This window comes from Micropterus salmoides, unplaced genomic scaffold (assembly GCF_014851395.1).
Source record: "Micropterus salmoides isolate LMB-PRFRI ecotype aquatic unplaced genomic scaffold, ASM1485139v1 Ms_hic_scaffold_16, whole genome shotgun sequence".
NCBI lineage: Eukaryota > Metazoa > Chordata > Actinopteri > Centrarchiformes > Centrarchidae > Micropterus > Micropterus salmoides.
The window spans coordinates 11,688,507-11,709,301 of NW_024040707.1; the positions used below are offsets into that span (position 1 = coordinate 11,688,507).

Below are 20,795 nucleotides of genomic sequence, written 5' to 3' on the forward strand. Positions count from 1 at the left end.
CAGTAAACACATTAGTATTGTCTTTTTCCCTTTCAAACTGCAAATCATCCGTAGTGATAACAGACTAACATGAGTTTTATACTGCCGCACACATAATAACATAGGAAACAATCCACCCTGACTGGGTTACAGCACTACATCATTCAGTGTAACACTGAGTGACGAGTGACATGACAGGCTGGTGAATCCGCTATATTGTAATTACCTTGTTGTGTTTCTCAGCTGACCTTACACCCACCACATACGGCTGGTATAGTAGAGAGATTGGCAAAGGAAAGCCAGCAAGTTAACACTTCTACTTTCTTTGCTGCCATTTCAATCACAGAAGATGGAAAACTCTTCTTATGGTATTTTCTGTTGGTGGAAGAAGTATTTAGATATTTTACTTAAGTGAAAGTAGCAATTCAGCCATGTACACTGCTCAAAAAAATAAAGGGAACACTTAAACAACACAATGTAACTCCAAGTCAATCACACTCCTGTGAAATCAAACTGTCCACTTAGGAAGCAACACTGATTGACAATCAATTTCACATGCTGTTGTGCAAATGGAATAGACAACAGGTGGAAATTATAGGCAATTAGCAAGACACCCCCAATAAAGGAGTGGTTCTGCAGGTGGTGACCACAGACCACTTCTCAGTTCCTATGCTTCCTGGCTGATGTTTTGGTCACTTTTGAATGCTGGCTGTGCTTTCACTCTAGTGGTAGCATGAGACGGAGTCTACAACCCACACAAGTGGCTGCAGCTCATCCAGGATGGCACATCAGTGCAAGCTGTGGCAAGAAGGTTTGCTATGTCTGTCAGCGTAGTGTGCAGAGCATGGAGGCGCTACCAGGAGACAGGCCAGTACATCAGGAGACGTGGAGGAGGCCGTAGGAGGGCAACAACCCAGCAGCAGGACCGCTACCTCCGCCTTTGTGCAAGGAGGAGCAGGAGGAGCACTGCCAGAGCCCTGCAAAATGACCTCCAGCAGGACACAAATGTGCATGTGTCTGCTCAAACGGTCAGAAACAGATGTTTTAGTTGTATGAGGGCCGTCCACAGGTGGGGGTTGTGCTTACAGCCCAACAGGACGTTTGCCAGAGAACACCAAATTTGCCACTGGCGCCCTGTGCTCTTCACAGATGAAAGCAGGTTCGCACTGAGCACATGTGACAAACGTGACAGAGTCTGGAGACGCCGTGGAGAACTTCTGTTGCCTGCAACATCCTCCAGCAGGACCGGTTTGGCGGTGGGTCAGTAATGGTGTGGGGTGGCATTTCTTTGGGGGGCCGCACAGCCCTCCATGTGCTCGCCAGAGGTAGCCTGACTGCCATTAGGTACCGAGATGAGATCCTCAGACCCCTTGTGAGACCATATGCTGGTGCGGTTGGCCCTGGGTTTCTCCTAATGCAACACAATGCTAGACCTCATGTGGCTGGAGTGTGTCCTGCAGTTCCTGCAAAAGGAAGGCATTGATGCTATGAACCGGCCCGCCCGTTCCCCAGACCTGAATCCAATTGAGCACATCTGGGACATCATGTCTCGCTCCATCCACCAACGCCACATTGCATCACAGACTGTCCAGCAGTTGGCTGCTTTAGTCCAGGTCTAGGAGGAGATCCGTCAGGAGACTCACTTTAGACCTCATCAGGAGCGACTCCAAATCCAGACCGCCATGGGTTGATAAATTTGATTTCCATTGATAATTTTTGTGTGATTTTGTTGTCAGCACATTCAACTATTTAAAGAAGGAAGTATTTAATGAGATTATTTCATTCATTCAGATCTAGGATGTGTTATTTTAGTATTACACATATTATCAGTAAAAACTACCTAAATTTCCAAAAGTAATAGTACATCTGCACATACATGTTTATGACAAAACCAAAGGGGGTTAGCGAGAATTCAAACAGTGAAGTCATGGACGACGCCATGTAGGCCCACAAATGACGAAAATTACGGTGTTTCTGCTGTTGCTCTACGTCATCTGCATCTTATACTTTACAATCATGCACAGTAGATCCTGGTGCCAATAGGAAGTAGCCATGTAGTAGTACTACTTATACTTCCTATACTTCATATTACCAAAATCGGCTTCACTGCTCTCCATTTAAACCGGTGGAGTGGCTTCGTCTATTAATTATACTGTCTATGGTAAATACCTTGATCAGTCACTCTTTCTTTATTTCAAAATGATTATGCAGTTAACTCTGTTTAATATATTTGTCTTATGTATTGATATTGACTTTCTTCGTTGTTTAAATGCTTAGTGCTTACCGTGAAAGGTATCAATAAACCTGTTCAATACACCTGTTCAGACACAATAAATAGTTTTTTAGTAATTGTTATTTTTATTAATTATATTATTGGATAATAGTTACAGATGCATTTATGTGGAAGAACATAAGTAGCTAAGATTTAATTCAATAAATTTTTATTTATATATTGCCATTTCATAGCAGATGTTATTTCATTGTACTTTTCATATAGATCAGGTTCACACTGTACTCTTCATAATATTATTTAGAGAGACCCAACAATTCCCACTATGAGCAAACCTTTGGTGACAGAGGCAAGGAAAACTCCCTTTTGACAGGCTGAAACCTTCAGGACCTAGATTCAGGGTGAACGGCCAAACTGACAAACTACTGATGGGTAGTTTAATCTGTAACAAAATGCCATATTTTATAAGTTGATTATATGTTTTTTATATAAAATCATATTCAGCAAAGTAATTTGGAACTACAGCTGTCAAGTAATAATACTTCATACTACATTTCAGAAGGAAATATTGTACCTTTTACTCCATTACATTTATTTGACAGCTTTAGTTACTAGTTACTTTGCAGATTCAGATCATTAATAAAGAGTATAATCAACAAATAAAGTATGATGTACTGTTATAAATTTAGCTACCCAGCAATATTGAGAGGTGTTAACATTACCCCCACCTTTACCAGCTGCAACATTAAAGTGATGTACATATACTTTTACTTTTGTTACTTTAAATACTAAGTATTAAGTAAGTACCATGATTTCCTCCAATAATGTAGTGGAGTAGAAAGTTAATTAAAATTAAAGCACTCTAGTAAAGTACAAATACCTCAAAGTTGTACTTAATGAGTAAATGTACTTTCAAATGTACTTTTGTACTAGTTATATTCCTCCCTTGGTTAGATGGCTAAGACACAGTGCACCAACTGCAACCTTATCAGACAAGAACAAATGTTCATGAAGACAATTTGCATGATGTTATGGCAGAAAATGTGTCCTCTTACATTTAATCTTTTATGTATGATCTTTTAATATTATTATTACTGTTCTCGTTATGGCTTATAGATATATATGTATTGCGTTTTTATCCTTAACCTTTCCTCTCCTATACTCCTTATGTTAGTCTGTCCACATTTACTAGGGTTTAGGTCAGAGCTGTGAGATTGTTTTGGTGTTTTCCCCTGTTGTTGTTCGTTTCCTCTCCTTGAATGTTCATTCAAGGCTGAGAGAGGATCTCTGTTCCCCAAAACAGAGAAACCTCAACTGTGTAAATGATGATGCATCCCTTTGCTCGGGGCCAGACGCCCGAAGCCGCCCTGGGCGGCAGGTCTCTGGACCACCATGTGTTTAAGTACTTCTGTTTATTCTCTTTTGTTAAATAAATTCTTCAAAGACAACGGTTGGTTGTAACTGAATTATTTGCTCAACCCCTCACCAGGAATATAATTTCCACGACCCACGACAGTAATCTAAATGTCAGCTTCATGTATTCAATATAACTGTTTGCACAGTACTGGTTCGGTTATTGCAGGACTCCACAGGGTGTTGGTGTGAAAATACTTTTTTTTAAAGCGCTTGTGCCCTTTGACGTCATACTGATGTGTGTGATACTGTACAGCATCTTGTCTAATCACTCTCTGCAGTAGCCCTGACTAAGCCTGTTTTAAAAACACCCACCACCCTGGATCAGAGCCAGCAGGGTTTTCTTCAAACTCTCTAGTACAGTATCATCGTGGCTGTTGGCTCTCTGGCAGCAGATATGACATTGACACCTTAGCGAGAGGCTACAGTCCACCACCAACAGAGCTGTTTTACCCAGAGCTTATCAACTACTCTGTTTGTGCCCACTCCTCAGTTTGTATGTTTTTAGTCTTTCTGTTTATTATAAGAGCAAACATTCCTGTACACATTAAAAAGCATTTAAACTGAAAAGGGGTATTTCACTCAGCCTATATTATAATGTGCAAACCTTTCAGGCTGCCCAAAAACTCCTCTTTCAGCAGCAGAGGCTTGTACTAAGCTACACTGACATCCCTCAGTGTGCCATCCACAGATTTGTGGTCCCATTGAGCTGTGGCTGAATTATCAATCAGTCTTCCACTAACAAAAAGGGCTTTTAATTGTAGGGACCCCTGTTCGACAACAACAACTGAAACATGGGCCTCGGTACAAACTGGCTATCGATTAACCCCCACTGGACGCAGCCTCATCCTTAGCTTCAGAAGAGAAGTGTGCTGGTTTAGATCCACACAGATGTGTTTCTAACACACTATTAACATTTTAGATACAAAAATATATAGCCTATATATAGAATATTTTCAATTGATTCTAGCAGTGAGAGTGAACTCAAACGGAAGATAGAAGCTGTGGCTTTGCTGTAGTCTGAGATTTTATACTTGTCTAAAGCCAGAAGAAAAGTCATGCAACCCTGCACAAGTAAAATGGTAATTTAGTGCTGATTAATTCAAAATCTGCACCCAGTTAAAAGCTGACAAAGATTCAACTAATTGTTCTCAAAAGACTTGTTTTTCTCTTTCAAAACTCCAAATTCACTTTCTCTTTTTTCCCCTCAGAAATCATGAAAGCAATGATCTGATTACTTTGTCAAACACAAATTATACACCCACACACACACAAACACACACACAGGCAAACACAGATAGGCCTATATATAATACTACTATCACTTCCAAAAGAAGACAAAAATGATTTCACTGTTTTAGATTTAAATATATTGTATTGGGCATTGCCTTAGTAAACTGACTTTGGCTTTGGCAGACTGGAGGCAGCTGTGGTCCAGAGTCGAATTCATGATAATACATTTTTAAAAAAGACAAGCAAAAAAACAAACAAAACAGGCTGTTGACATTTACAAGTCACATATCGGCATCTTGCAGCCACACTCATGAGGTGAAGAGCGACCTATTTCATACAGGCAATTCGTCTATTTCAACTCAAGACGTGGATTGACGATGCAACAATGCAGCCTGATGAGCTCCAGTCGAGCCGTCAGTTTTTTGACTGAAACCCGCAACGCCCGATGTAAAATCCTGAACATGTCAACAATCTTACCTTTTTCATTTTATTGTGATCTTCTGCAGATGGGTGTCGCTCACACGGGAATAGTTATCCAGTTCTTACATGTCGGCCGTAATATCACCCGGCTGTTTATCTGTCGGAAAGGTAAACAAGACGCTCCTAAAATATTACTAAATATACAGCCTTTATATAGCCTATATATTATTTTTTTATCCCTTAGATGTATGGACACAACCTCGCTGCGTTCATTGCTTGTCGGTCCTCCCCACAGTTCAGCGGGCTTCTGATAGCAGCTCACCGGTTTACAGAGGGATCCATCACGGCAGGGAAAACGCAGTTCGGAGGCTGCCGGTGATGCTGCTGCAGCAGCAGCGTTTGGTCCGTCGAGACGCGGGATGAGAGAGGTGGGGGTGGGGGCACCCGAGGGCCCACGACAAAACACTCAGCTCCGAAAAATGAACTCATCGGACCCGAAATCACGGTCTCATGAGCAAACGGTGGTTGATGAATCACCATGCGCACAGAGAGGCAACATGCGCGTGTGTTTTTTTATTCTCCAAGAGTGATGCTGTTTGATGACTCAAGGAGAGAGAAGAGACACTTTAAAGGGAACATTCATTCAAAAATAAATGTTGCGTTGTAGTTTTGGATTGATGACGGTAAAGTGAGGCAGCCCCAATAAGATCAGTGCATCAATTGATTATGTCTATGTCTTCTGGTGACACTTTTTGAAGCCTGTTGACAATTAATCGGAGTCTATAGTTTTTTTCATGAAAAATGCCATCACTGTTTCACAGAGCCCAAGATTTCATATTCAAATTGCTTGCTATGTCCAAACAATCCTTACAATGTCCTGGCATCTGCTTACCACTACATTATAGTGTGTTTTAAAGTATATATATACATTCAGTTGCCAATATATTAGGAATACTTAGCTGAAACTAATTCAGTCTTATACAACAGATCTTGTTTTTTGAAAATAGTTTTTTACCCTCATTTTGAATCCCCCACATCATGATGGTATCTCCCCACATTCAAGACAAAATTACCATGATGCTGTTATGGATGGTTGTAGTTGCTCCATTATTTATTAGTCTGTGGAGTAGCTACAGTTCTTCTTTGTGCTTTTAGTCTTAATAACATACATACAACATTTTAGGTTGGATCTTCCTTTTAAGCTATGAACCTATTGGACGTTTGTGGAAGAGAATAATGACCCCACAGATGTTTGGAGGCACAAACACAACACATTATGAGCACACACACACACACACACACACACACACACACACACACACACATACTCACACACACAAAGAGAGGTCTGTGCCACCAGCAACTGCATGAATATGACTAATCTCCAGTTTGAAATCAAACTGACAATAAGACAATCTGTCCTCTCCAGAATAATGCCCAGTAGCACAAGTATTAAGGATGGCTGATGGGATAAGACCATGACTAATAACTCTGCATCTGATCCAAGGGTGGATAGCCAAAGGGGTACCTAGGCAGCCAGTGGTTGTGTTGTAAGCTGAATACTTTGTTCAGCTTGTCCTTTTCCATAGGGCTGAGCTAAGTTATCTGACAGTAATCTGCTCACATATTGTCTCTCAACAAGATAGACAATTAGTTCAGCTTCCCAATGCAGCAATGGTGGGCTGTAACTCCACCTGCACCATGAGATTTCACTTGTCTTCATTTGGCTGACTGTTACATTAGCAGTGTTTTTGGTCCAGATGATTGAGTTGTTATTAAAAGACATCCATCGTGTGTTTTTAACACCCTGCAAAAGCCTGACAGGATGTGGTGTCAGTGACATGTGCGCCATAATCAGGCTTCAGGCCGAAGCCATTCAATGTGCAGTGGATCAGTTGGCTACATGTCTGAGACTGTGTGTACCAATCAATCAATTTATGAAGATGAAGATATATGTCATGAGAGATTGAACCCATCCTATCCTCACTTTCACCGTCCCCACAGACACACACACACACACACACACACACACACACACAGACTGAGCAAGGCAACAAGACACAAGTTGGTTATCCTGCATTAGCAAGCTCTCTTTCCAAGCAGAAATTTCAAGGCAGACCGGTGCTCTGGGCTTGAAATATTGGCAGTTTGTTCACTGAAGGGCCAGAGAGCACGGAAGAATTGATGTTGTTTTGAAGGCAAAGAGAAAATATTGATTTGATTTAGATTTTTCTTCTGTTCACTCACTTTGCATTTTCAATTGATTGATTTCAATTGATCAATGTAATCTATTTGTATGTCCCTTTGAAATCATTCTTACTATACAGCATTTTTTCACACCTGTCACCTGTCTTCCATGCAGGTACAACTCTCTGCTTCTCCAAACTGGGGACATGCTGACCACCATCTACTGCAGGTTATACTGACTGTGGATAAGTACCTGGTATACTGTAGCTCCACTTCAAAAAACTCAAACTATCCCGACAAATTTAAGGTACATGTATTTGAGTATTTCTATTTTATGCAACATTAGAGTCCTACTCCACTACATCTAAGAGGCAAATACTAGTACTTTTACTGCACCACATTTGTCTGACTGGTTTAGTCCAGTCCAGTGAAAACAATAAATCTCTAAAATCTCGAATCACTGAAAGCAAATTTTTGTTATAAACTGAAGGATCAAGTGTTCCTTTATGAGATGATAAGATTTTACTACTTCTTAAGTTAAATAAACTGTTTTAAAAAAACTTGGATTAGCTGGGAAATAACTGTCACAAAGCTGTAAACAGCTATATCTTTGAGCTCATGAAAAGTTGACTTTTTAGAGATACATGGTTCTCACAGGACAGCGACAAACGTATGACGATCTTATAGAACATGATGTGTCACCGTCGATGAAACTACCAAACAGTATATAAAGTAGTAAAACATCATATATAATAGAAAAATACTGACAAGGACCATTATACTGCATAATGAGTACATTTACTTTTGATACTTAGAATAAATTTTGTTGATAATATTTACATATTAAATTTTACTTGTAGTGGAGTATTTTCACAGTGTGGTATTATTAAAGAATCTGAATACTTCTTTCACCACTGATTTATAGTGTATTACAAATAGATACTGCACATGAATGCATAACATTATTTATTATATCCTTACGTATATTATACTTCATTCATATCTGTGCCCATAGTTCACACATTACACACTGGAGTTGCACTACTGGACATCTTTAGCACATATATTAGCACAATTTACATAAATTATTTATTCTAATGTATTGCAATAATGTTTTATCTTCTTTCATTCAAAGAGTTGTATCTTCTTAGCCTGTCTCTATATGCTGCTGTAACATGTAAATTTTCTCTTGGGGATCAATAAAGTCTTATCTTATCTATCGTATAGGATGCTGTTCTGTTTTTGTAATGAACAGCAAAAACAACTCGTGGGGAGAACAAATAATAAATAAAACAAATTCTGCTGTTTTTAGAATAAAGAATTAAGTTGTTTTAAACCAACATTAAAACCAAATGCTGCTATATGAAACAGTAATGAAGATCCACAGTTGCATTGCTGCATTACTAAAAGAGCAAATGAGTTAAATAGTATTTAACAGCTTTAATGTGGTACATTATTTTGTTCTTCAATAAAGCGTTCCCTGAAATGCTTATGAGATAAGCAGACCATGTCTAATTAGCTTATCACCAACAGCCTGTATAAGTCAAGATGGATCTAGTCAGGTAGATTACTGTGATTTTTAAATTTTTTTCTTTCTCATTTTCTTCTTGTGCATTTTATGTTCTAGATGGAGAAAAATTGAAATTGCTTTCAAAGTCTCTCTATCATTGTTAGTGTACTTTACTTTGTCTGGTTCAGACAAAATGAAAGTGCAATTTTATTCTTCTCTGAAATTAAATGCGTAGCAAAATGAGATTTGTAGCTGGTTCTTTTCAGCAGTGTAACCCCAACAAGATCGTGACCCATTGTTGGCAGAGAGAGTGAAAATAGTGGGATAGTCTTTGCTTTGTCTCTGGCCTCCCGGTGTGTGCTCAGGCCTGTGAATAGTGTATGATATAGAGTGAGTGTTTTGGAGGAGGGAGAAAGCTGTTCCACCATCAACTACCAAGCTCTGTTGTGAGCTTGATCAGATGAGTCCGTTCTGTCATTGACAATCTGTTTTATGTAACAATTCCCATATTCAGTAATCGTTCCAGGACTAACAAACTGTTTCTCAGATTACTCAGAATACACTACTGCCAGGTCTGTGTGTGCGCCTGTGTTGCTTTCATTCTCCACATTTCTGACTCTCACAGCTGCTGAAGATAGCCATTTTGGATCTACGATTATTTTTAGATTCAGGAGATATATTTTGCTGTGTTAGGTAACACAGACAAAGAATGAAGGTGCAGACAGAGGGTACAGAGGGAGGCTTTAACACCAGCATGCTAAAATATTCGCAATGACAATGCTAACATGTTGATGTTTTGCAGGTATAATGTTAACCCTTTTTACCATATTAGTTAAGTGTGTTTGCATGCTAACATTGGCTAATTAGCGCAAAATACAATGTACAGCAGTGGTTAATAATAATATAATTGGAATATAATTAGTGGGTAAACCAAAATATTGCCTGATGACAGCACTAGATGAAACGTTGAGGGAAGTTATTAGGATTCAGCCTGAGGGGAACATGAATGTCTGCACTATATTATTTCAGGGCAATCCATCCAATAGTTGTCCAGATGTTTCAGTAAATAAAACTAAAATGTCAATCTAATGATGGAAATAAAAAAATCAGGGGATCACCAACATTAGAACACAAGAACATCTTCACAAGCTTTTATGGCAATCTATCCTATAGTTGTTGTCACCAAAATGGTGAATCAACTGACCAACAGACAAATCTGATAAATCTAATATAAGGTAGAAAACTGACGTCATCCACCATCAGAGTTTATTAACTGGTAATCAATCAATTGTGAGGCCAATTTTATACACAGAAAGAAACAATGAACTGAGTAGACCATAGTGTTTTAGAGTGTGAAAATGATTAATCTATAGCAGCACATATTTTACTTATTTTATGTCAAACTCACGCCCCTGTTTTTAAAGCAGTACCACAAACATTTCTATCTATTTACATTATATACTATAGTACTTAATACCCTGTCTTAAGCTCTGTTCCAATAGCATGTGTTTCCCTAAACACACAGAGGCCAGAGAGCGTGCCCACTGGCATGCATAACTGGGTTCTTCCTGTGGAGGATTGGCATTAAAATGCAGACTGCTCCTCATGCTAGTGCCCCCAAGATATCACGCCAATTATTTGTCTCTGTGGGAGAAACCTATTTGCGGAAGATCTTCTTAAAATAAGAGTAGGAAGCCACAGCTGCTATTACATCCTTTCTGGTCCCTGACTGGACAGTTTTCGCGGGCGCGTGTCACCTCTCGCTGTGACCCTGCAGGGCCATCTAACTATGGCTGTGGAAAGGTAGTGACGTTGCAGTCACTGTACTAGCGCAGGCTTTTGGCTCTGTTCACACCCCTGCAGAGAGAGTTCAGTCCCACTGTGCATCTCTGCATCTCCATTTTAGTGAGTTAACAGATCTGTACAACTTGCCCACAGCTCCGTCAAACTCTGTCAAACATCACACATACACACAAGGACCCACACATGATGTCACAAATCACAATCAGCAAGACAATTATTCTCGTTGTATCAGTTAAATCATGATACCAAAACGTAAAAGACACTATGTTGCAGGTGCATGCTCTGGTTTATCTTCAGTGCTTTAATTTTCCATCTCTTTTCAAGACCTTTGATTTTTAAAACAACATTCACTTGCTAATTAGGTGACTAATTGGATACCCCTCTCTCTGGCTCTGAGTGTGTCATCAGTTTTCACACTGTAATGCATTTGCTAATATGCGTAGACAATTTACAGCCGAAGAGAATAAATTGGATTTAGTCTCCCTTTTTTATCATTGTATGCAATAGTGTCCACCATATAATATTGTACTAGCGTCACATTTGCAGCAAATATGTGCTATTAGTGTAGTTAAAAGCTCACCATCGAAACACTTTGCAGTTTGGCCAAAACAAAAAAGTGTTTCCAGATGTGAATCCACACACTACATCTGGGTGAATGTAACATTGTGAGCATTAAACACGCTGGTAATGCATGGAGGCAGTGGGATGTCAGGGGCAGCTGACAAGAGGATGTTAGGTGGGCGAGTGGCATTTCATCATACAATCCATGTACAGTAATCAATGACCACTCACCGGTGGAGGGAAGAGGGACAGGAGAGAGAGTGAAAGTGCCAGTGGGCATGTCAGATAAAAGCGCTGAAGGAGAAAAACTAGGGTACAGAGGGAGGCTGCATTGAATTTGGTATAGGGGGGTATGAAGGGAGAAAAGTAAGGACGTGTAAAAGAGCACAAAATTGTGGGAGAGATGCAGAGATTAGAGTAAGCAGATGATTATGTAAGCAATTGCTTGACGAGGGGGGAAATACACATAAAAGGCCAGGGAGACTATGCTGATTGGAAAAGCTGAAGAGCTTGCACCTCCTCTCTTCTGTATAATCCATCTCTCAGCGATCGCTCTTCAGATCAAAGACACAGGCACTTTTACCCTAATTAGCAAGAAACACGTGTTTTTTGTCTTTCACTTAATGTGTTTTTCATGTATTTACCCTTCAATGTTCTTTTAGGAAGAACTAATGCAGTGCACGCAGTATGTATGCGGGGGGGGACTTACAGTAAATGTTTTACTTGTTGCTGGAGCGTGACGGGCTCTGGTTGGGGCAAATCTGGTCAGCTATGTTTCTATTTTAAAAACACCACCAGCCTTGTAAGCCTGGCACCATTCAGGCAGCATTGCAGATGGCTTTGTAAAACCAGCTCCAACATCGACTGCCTGGATTCATGTTTGGTGGTGGTGGTGGTGGTGGGGGGGGGGGGGGGGGGGGGGGGGTTTGCTGAGAAAAACTGCTTTTATAATAGTTGAGCTCTATTTCTTTCAGTGTGAAGGCAATTTATGAATTGATTGAAATGATTTTGAATCCATGAAACTGAGCCAGACATGATTCATGAGTCATGCATGTAAACAACAGTGTGTGAACCAAGCTGTATAGGACATCAGCTCCGATAGAGAATTGGATTTATAAAGGATTAACGATTCAAGGGAATAGAAGATTGGTTACAGACAATAACAAGCCATTCTGACCATTGACTAATTGTATTGTGGGTGCTTTGATGTGCACCAGATTAATGAACATGTGCCGGGTGAGTTCAGGCAGAATACTCTGTCAACCAGACCATGAACACATGGTTATAGGGCTATACTGTTCCATTTTAACTATCTCCCTGCTTATATGGCACTCTCATTTAATAACATCACGAGTCTGAGGTTTTAACTGTACAATCCAGGGCTTTGATTCTTCTATTCTAATTCAAAATAAACACTAGCAGACAATTAAGATCCCCATTTATCCCATCAATCATGTGACAAACAAACAAAGGAACAGCTTTGCAGAAAACAAGGCAATCCATCATGAAGCGGAAAGTCATCAATCATATTCTTTGTATGTAAAGAAAACACAAACAATAATGCAAAGGTTCATTATTTTCAGGTCAAGAGGTGAATTCCTGAAGTGTTCCCCTTAGGCTACGTTGATACTGTATCAGCAGTTCCACTTTTAAATCACTATGTCAAGTTTTTCAAAAAGGCTTTGAGGTACAAACGTCAGAGCAATATTCAGTTTTATATTTAAAATACTCTGGTGGATATGTCCCTGGATTCTATTAAAATCAACTTATCATTTACAGCAAAGGCCAATTTTACAGCCATGTTGAGCAGCATGTGATCCTGAATAGCCTTATTACAGCTATCCTGCTTTGTAACTAAAACAGAGCTCTCACAATTGCTAGCCAATTGTCTAAAATTGTCTATTTAGAGATGCTGACTCATTCAACAAAATAGCTCTGGGAGTGAAGACTAGTTTTACATCTTTAACTGGGTGAAATGCCTTTTTTGGTAGAGCTGTGGTTAGTGCAAATTGTTCAGTACATTTCAATTCAGAAAAGGTCAGGCCACCTCAGTCAACAGTCCACCTGTAAATGATTTTCATTTGAGCAATGCTAGAAAGGATGTAGGATTTAAAAGAGGACTGCAACCAGACTCCTGACACGGAGATATTGTGCCATCTGTTGGATTTACAGGTAACTGCAGCAGGACGGAGCTTCAGAGGACAGCATCAAAATTCTCTTCATCTAACCCTTTTTATATACAGTCTATGATCTAACCTCCTTCAAAATCTAAAAAGTAAAGAGGACTTGATCTGGTAATTTTTTAATGCTAAAAATAGCATTGCTAGTTAAAGCTTCTTTATATACTGTTGGGTAGTTTAAGACAACAATGCACCATATTCTATAAGATCATCATCGTTCATATTTGCCACATTAACAGACTGTCGTCTTAAGACATTTAAATTTGCTGTAAAAACAGGTTTTTTATGCTGTCTTAAGACGTTCAAATTTGCTGTGTAAACAGTGTTTTGTATGTTGGCCCTAGCAATAATTTTGTCTGTCAGCCTCTAGTCCAGTCTGTTCAGGTCAGCTTTTTGATTTGAAATTAACCCAGAATGATCAGCAACTTAATTGTGTAGGAAAATATTAACCTCCATCCCACCACCTGCAAGAGAACACCACATCAAACAGGCTACATCAGCCTGCAACATCGTAGACCCGTGGTTAAAACTCTGTGTGTATGTCTAAAATAAATTAGTGTAAACAACCGGAATTACCCAAATGTTTAGATTTTTGTTTGTGTGTGTCAAGCATCATCCATGGGAGCTCGTCGGGTGGGCGGGGTTGACCCGGGTGGAGGGGCGGGGCAGTTGACAGGTCAACTTGTCGTCATTTTGTCTTTTGTGCCAAGCAGAGTGGAGTCCGATCGAGCAACGGTGTCGCTTCCCTCTTCCCCGGATCCTTTTAAAACTCCCTCCCGAACCTCTCCCCTTCTACCCTTGCCACCCTACCCACCCCCTGAACACACTTCAAGGGACGGTTCAGGTAAGTCCTGTACACATATGGCTTTCACCCCCTCTTTGCTTTCCATTTAGAGTGAAGGACAGGGATAACTCGGTGTGCCTCAGTGCGCTCCTTAGGCCGCGGGATATGACTATTTCCTGGATCATGCGATGCTAACGCTAGCGACCTGGAAAATTACCGAACTGTGTTTAACTTGATGTCCGAGCATGAGCTAGTTGCTAGCAGCTAGTTTTCACGTGTATTTTCTAGATGCGGTGGCTAAATATTCCTTCAGTCTAGTTATTCTTGTAGGTTGTAATTTAGGAAGTTAATGTTACGGTACAAATGTTACGGTGCTAACTTGGCCTTCAAATCTTGCTTGCGTGACCAGCTGTGATGCTCGCTTTAAAATAGGATATGCGATGTTGACGTTCCCCTATGAGCTTTCTGTTGTTACTATCGATGCACACTAGAGATATGGTTACCGTATTATGAAGATGACGTCTTGTTAGGTTGTATTTAGACCATAAAAATATAGCAACAAACTGTGTCGCCACAGCTGTACGATTCCAGGAAATAGACAGAGCCACACGGAGACAGTGGGTCATTGTGCCAACGTGAATGAGTGGACTCGGGCCAGTCTAATGTGAATTTCTGGACTGAAACGTCTCAGTCTTTCGGAGTGACTCGCTGATGTTATTAAAGTACAGTACAAGCATGTCTACGAGATGTTAACTGCCTGCATTACTTCATTTATCTGCACTGACAGCAGCTTTTTAGTAAACAAGGCTTTCTGCTGCCATGTCCTCGGAGTTTCCAGTAACTACATTTGTACCTGATGGTCACATTTTCCACTCTGTTGCAGACATTCAACCAGTGACCAAAGACGCACTTTGTTGGCCAGTTTAGTGTGTGCATTCAGTTGCAGCAATGGACTCAAGTCTGGTCGAAGGAGGACTTAATGTCACCTTAACCATCCGGCTACTCATGCATGGGAAGGTGAGTGTGGTTGTATGTAATGTGCGATAAGAAGTTTAAAACCTGAAGTCACTCCTCTGTTTAATTTGAGCAACCTCTGCTGTAATCAGAGTAAAATGAAAACAACTTCCTCCAGTGACCATGAAGAATGTGTTTATCGTTTTAACACGCATTTTTGTTCTCTTCCGTAGGAGGTTGGAAGCATCATTGGCAAGGTAAGTTGTTTAAACTGCCAGAATGATGCTATCTACATCTTGCTCCTTGGTGTGTTTTGTAAATATTGTGTATTCTTTACAGAAAGGAGAGTCGGTTAAGAAGATGAGAGAGGAGGTAAGATTTTTTTTTGCGGGTAAACAAGAAGACACATGTGCATAATTTCAGTGACTCTGACTCATGCGTCTTGTGATAAATGCTGTGACTGATTTGAGATTTCCTGTTTTGTTCCCTTGTCTGTGCAGAGTGGCGCCCGCATCAACATCTCAGAGGGGAACTGTCCGGAGAGGATCATAACCCTTGCAGGACCGACCACCTCCATTTTTAAAGCCTTCTCCATGATCATTGAGAAACTGGAGGAGGTTAGATTTGCCCACTACATCTTAAATCAGACATGTTGTATTGAATTGACACTAAAATTGTTCCTCTTGTTGCCCCCCCCCAGGACATCAGCACCTCAATGACCAACAGTACGGCCACCAGCAAACCACCAGTCACAATGCGCCTTGTTGTGCCTGCCAGCCAGTGTGGCTCACTCATTGGCAAGGGTGGTTGCAAGATCAAGGAAATCAGAGAGGTTTGTCGTCATCTCTTTTGTGTTTTTTTGATTTTTTTTTCCCTCTCTGTAGAGTTTGGATCTGAACCCCAACGCGTCCTAACTCTTGTTGTTTGTGGGCGTGTCTCCGCAGTCAGCAGGAGCTCAGGTACAAGTAGCAGGGGACATGTTGCCCAACTCAACAGAGCGTGCCATCACCGTTGCAGGGACCCCACAGTCCATTATTGAGTGTGTCAAGCAGATCTGTGTCGTCATGCTTGAGGTACATACACGGTTCATTGCAATACTGTTTTTACTCTTTTGGAAATTTCTGATGACTGTTACTCTAGGTGGTTTATTCATATCTGTGTTGCATCGATAGTTAATGTGGATGTTTCTGTTTTCTTAGTCTCCACCAAAGGGAGTGACCATCCCGTACAGACCCAAACCCTCAGGCTCTCCTGTCATCTTTGCGGGTGGTCAGGTAAACAACACATTAATTTGTTTGTTTCTTCCAGTAGATTTGTCACTGGTAGTCCACGATGTCCTTATTCCCACACTGTACTGACTCAAGCCCGGCCAAAAGAATTTAATTACGCACAGGTTATCATTCCAGTTTCAGGCGAGCTGTCTGTAACATGCCTGTTCTTGTGGCTTGCCAAGGACAGAGTCCTGATGGATATTGGGACTACACTGTGTGTCACACTGCCACACCCTCCTAAGTGCTGTTCTCTCCTTGCAGGCCTACGCTGTCCAAGGGCAGCACGCCATTCCACAGTCTGATGTAAGTGAAGGGCCCTCTGTAAGTGATCCAATATATTTGCAACTTCGGTCCTGGGAAGCCATGCCACCTTCTTATTTCATCCCTCTGACTTTAATTTTTCCAACCACCACTGCCTGATACATGCATCCATTTAATAATGCCAAAGATCATTCTTATTTGAAATTTTTCTTTTCTTTTTTTTTAATATATATGTATATCTTTTTAAGCTTAATCATGACATCCACGTTCCATTTCATATTTTCCTCTCATTCTCACTATAACCACTTACAAAAAGGGAAATAATTACAAAATTCCAGTTTTGAAACATCTTCTAGATTTTTCCTCACGCATAATTTCTGTCTGTTTGTTTGCTCTCCACGTCATTTCCCTCACTGTTTCAACAGCTCACCAAACTTCACCAGCTGGCCATGCAGCAGAGCCCCTTCCCCATTGCACATAGCAACCAGGGCTTCCAGGGTAGGTGGACAGATTGAAAGGGGGAATGTCATTGCTGTAGATTTGTAATAATCCACCTAGTCGACACACTCATGGGGTTTCTTTCCATTTCTTCAGCTGGGATGGATGCCTCTGCACAAACTGGCTCTCATGAGCTGACCATTCCAAATGATGTAAGTCACATTGTTTTTGCTTGTTTACTGAGTTTGTTCTTAGCAGAGAAGCATTAAGCCTTACTTTCTTTCCTGCTGCTGATGTGTTTTCATGTTTTTCTTCTTCTTCCCCAGCTTATTGGCTGCATCATTGGCCGTCAGGGCGCAAAGATCAATGATATCCGTCAGATGTCAGGGGCTCAGATCAAGATTGCCAACCCTGTGGAGGGCTCAACTGACAGACAGGTCACAATCACTGGCTCCCATGCCAGTATCAGCCTGGCCGAGTACCTGATCAATGCCCGGTAAGAGGCTCTATGCTAGTGCAACACATCCATCACAGAGGAGCATGTTGACAGGAACACAGCAGTATTTTGGGTCTGACTGTTTACATTGTATCTGAAATGGAAAAAATCCAGAGTGCAGTTTGTCAGCGTTGATGTGATGGTAGGAGGCGTTGATAAGGCTTCAACATTCACGGGACAATGGCATGATAATACGATCCCCTGTTGATTGATTTTTTATTTTTTTTTGGAGTTATATTTATTTGGCCAGCCAGTAGTCATGTCAAAGACCGTCGAGTGCCCTTATGCTTATTAATAACAACAGGAAAGAGAAATGAAAAAGGTTAATATTTACCTAAACTTTGTTCTCATCTATTACTCAAGGCAGTTTTTACTGAGGTAAAAGACAGAAGCAGAACCTTGAGTGGTGCTGGAAATCACAAACTATAAAAAACTGACCTGGCCAATACTCACAGTAATCATAACACCCCACTTCCAACTAGAGCCAGACCAATACCAGACAACACTCACAACAGTTTTTTGTCTGTTTCTTTTTTCTTTTCTTTTTTTTTAAATTCATTTATCAGCTGTTATAAACCGCAATACTGATTTATCTGCAATTAGCTCGTATCGGCCGATAATATAAGCATGTCGATTTTTTTTTGTTCTGAATAGAACTTTTAATTCCCATTTTGTTAGCTAGTTGGTAGGTTTGAAGTAAACTTAAAACCTTCCTCTTATATAGCTTTTTATTACCATTATTTAATTACGTGTTTTATTGTATGCATGTTTTTAAATGTTTTGGTTTGGCTTATCTTTCTTTGTTATTGTCTTATCTATTTTATTGGTTTTATCATTTAATTTTTGTCATTTTTATTGGTCTCAATTTCTTATCTTGTACAGCTTACAAATAAATTTTATAAGTGATTAGAGTGAGAAGAGATTTAATGTATTTGGTATTACCAGAGCATTGGCCAAGTCAGTTTTTACAAACAGGAAGTCCCATTTGGAGGATACAGAAGAAAGTTAATTATAATTATTTGTCATGCTCCTCACTTATCTGACTTGTTGTCTGCTGTATTATTTCAAATCCATTTATACATCAATCAACATTTCACTGTCAAACATTTAGGCCTGCTGGAAGAGCTCAAATAATTTGAATCAAATATTAACGTAGAAGTATTCCTGTGTCTATTTATTTTATTTATTTATTTAGTTGTCGTTGTTTTTTCAGGCTGTCTTCTGAAGCTACTGGACTTGCAGCCAACTGACATGGAGGATCTTCATCAGCACCTAATATAACCCCTCCCCCTACTTTTTACCAAGAGGTCCCTTATTGAACTTAATGCAAAAACCAAGTACTATAAACTCACTGTTTTCTCCTCTGCTTTGGTTAGACGCCTACTCAGTTGTAATTACACCATCATCATGATATTGGTATTTTATTTATTTATTATGTTTTTAAAAATTCCCATTGAATATAGTTTTTAAAGACTTCCTTCTGTTGTATTTTTTTCCTCTGATTTTACTGTATGTCTGTATGATCTTCTTGATATAGGTAAAAAGTTTTAGAAAAATCTGAAAAGGCATAAATGTTTTTCTTATGTCAGATTTTTCTTAGAAAATGTAAAAAATTAAGAAAAAAGACAGACAATAACATTATAGATGGACTGTTCTTTCCCTTCCTTTTTAAATATCTATTTATTTTTATTTAATACACAGCTCCTTGTAAGAGTAGAAGTCATTGATATTTGCCATCTTCTATTTGGAGCTGTACTTTCTGAATGAGGCATTGTGGGTTTAACGGGTTTCAGTGGGTGTAAATGATCTCCAGTTGAAGATGTATACAGGAAAAACCTTTCTTTTTTTAGTCGGATGGTGTTGAGTGTGGGTTTAAAGGAGAATTTTAAGCTACATTATGTCTCAACTCTAATTTGCTGAGTAATTATTTTGTGTCATTCCTGTGTTTCCATCCGTTTTATTTCTCGATCAGGAATTTTGAGCATTGTTGTGTATTGGATTCTGATAGGGTGGGTGGGCCTTGGTCACCAGGAGTGGGCCTGAATGAGAGGAAAATATTTTCTTTTCTCTGAAATTGCTAAGACCATAGTAATGAGGATGATGATAATAACATTGAAATGTTTGTTTTAAATAGAGAAAATATTTTTTTTAACTGCAGGGCTGGGGCAAAAACTACAAGACGTGCTGGTCTTTATAAGTATATTATGCTGAGGTATTAAATTATGATTAACTAGAAGGAGAATTATAGAATTAACACTAGTTTCCTGCTGTCCTTTTTTGCCTGGGTCAGATTTTATTTTTTATTCTTTGCAGGATGAAGAAACTCACTTTTTGTGCACGTTTTCAAACTATTGTAGATCTGGGTGCAATTAAAATTGTTGAAGAAATGAAATGCAGAAATAAAAAAATAAAAAGATGTGAAATGCTTGAAAATAAGTCATTCCTATGTTATGTGTAGTGTGTTCATAAAGGCAACTGACAGACAACTAGTGTTGTTAAACTCAGTGATTATTAATAATAAAAAACGTGGTCTTGTCTGGTTGCGACCCAGATGGGGTCTCTTTAAAATGCAGTGGTGGACAATAACTAAGTACACTTAAGTACAAATACTTAATTTTTTTTCATGCCACTTTCTACTTCTACTCCGCTACATCTCAGAGGGAAATAATTTTTACTTCATTACATTTATCTGACAGTTACTAGCTACTTTCCAATTAATTAATTATACACAAAACATATGAAAAGTAAAACAATATAAACAGTATATACAAGTAAAGCTGAAATGATTAGTCGATTGACAGAAAATTAATTGGCAACTATTTTGATCATTTATTATAATTTTTCATGTAAAAGCATTTTATGTTTCCAGCTTCACAAATGTGAAGATTTGCTGCTTTTCCTTTTAATTATTTGAATGTATTGTTAATGTTGAGGTTTGCACTGTTGCTTAGACAAAATCAGCATTGTGAAGGTGTTACTTTGGGCTCTGGGTAATTGACAGCATTTCTTACCGTGTTCAGAATTTGATTGATTGATTAATAGAGAAAATAATAATTAGTTGCAGTCATACAAAAT

At 39.5% G+C, this 20,795-nt stretch overlaps 2 protein-coding genes across 4 annotated transcripts in view; one reads left to right on the forward strand and one right to left on the reverse strand.

Annotated features, from left to right (window-relative positions):
• The window catches only part of dlgap4a (discs, large (Drosophila) homolog-associated protein 4a), a 100,851-nt gene extending 95,273 nt beyond the window's left edge, over positions 1 to 5,578 (reverse strand). For both annotated transcript variants that reach the window (XM_038722112.1, XM_038722111.1), the window contains exon 1: positions 5,333 to 5,578. The gene's annotated coding sequence lies outside the window, so the exon portion shown is untranslated. The remainder of the gene's footprint in view (positions 1 to 5,332) is intronic.
• An 8,625-nt stretch (positions 5,579 to 14,203) lies between these two features.
• Positions 14,204 to 20,148, forward strand: LOC119905266 (poly(rC)-binding protein 2-like). Of its 2 annotated transcripts, none has more exons than XM_038722114.1 (13): positions 14,204 to 14,360; positions 15,184 to 15,317; positions 15,488 to 15,511; positions 15,594 to 15,626; positions 15,755 to 15,871; positions 15,955 to 16,086; positions 16,199 to 16,327; positions 16,454 to 16,528; positions 16,787 to 16,846; positions 17,212 to 17,284; positions 17,381 to 17,436; positions 17,551 to 17,720; positions 18,934 to 20,148. In XM_038722114.1, the coding sequence occupies exons 2-13, from the start codon at positions 15,249 to 15,251 to the stop codon at positions 18,968 to 18,970; spliced, it is 975 nt and encodes a 324-aa protein (XP_038578042.1). In that variant the 5' UTR covers positions 14,204 to 14,360; positions 15,184 to 15,248; the 3' UTR covers positions 18,971 to 20,148. The 2 variants fall into 2 exon arrangements, with proteins under 2 accessions (XP_038578042.1, XP_038578043.1); XM_038722115.1 differs by having other exon boundaries at positions 16,787 to 16,828.
• Positions 20,149 to 20,795: the final 647 nt, after the last annotated feature.

Bases quoted from the DNA above. Each gene is read 5' to 3' on its own strand.
- LOC119905266 (XM_038722114.1), top strand. From the start codon at position 15,249: ATGGACTCAAGTCTGGTCGAAGGAGGACTTAATGTCACCTTAACCATC. The intron at 15,318-15,487 runs GTGAGTGTGGTT...TCTCTTCCGTAG, and splicing joins GGCTACTCATGCATGGGAAG to GAGGTTGGAAGCATCATTGG. The intron at 15,872-15,954 runs GTTAGATTTGCC...GCCCCCCCCCAG, and splicing joins TCATTGAGAAACTGGAGGAG to GACATCAGCACCTCAATGAC.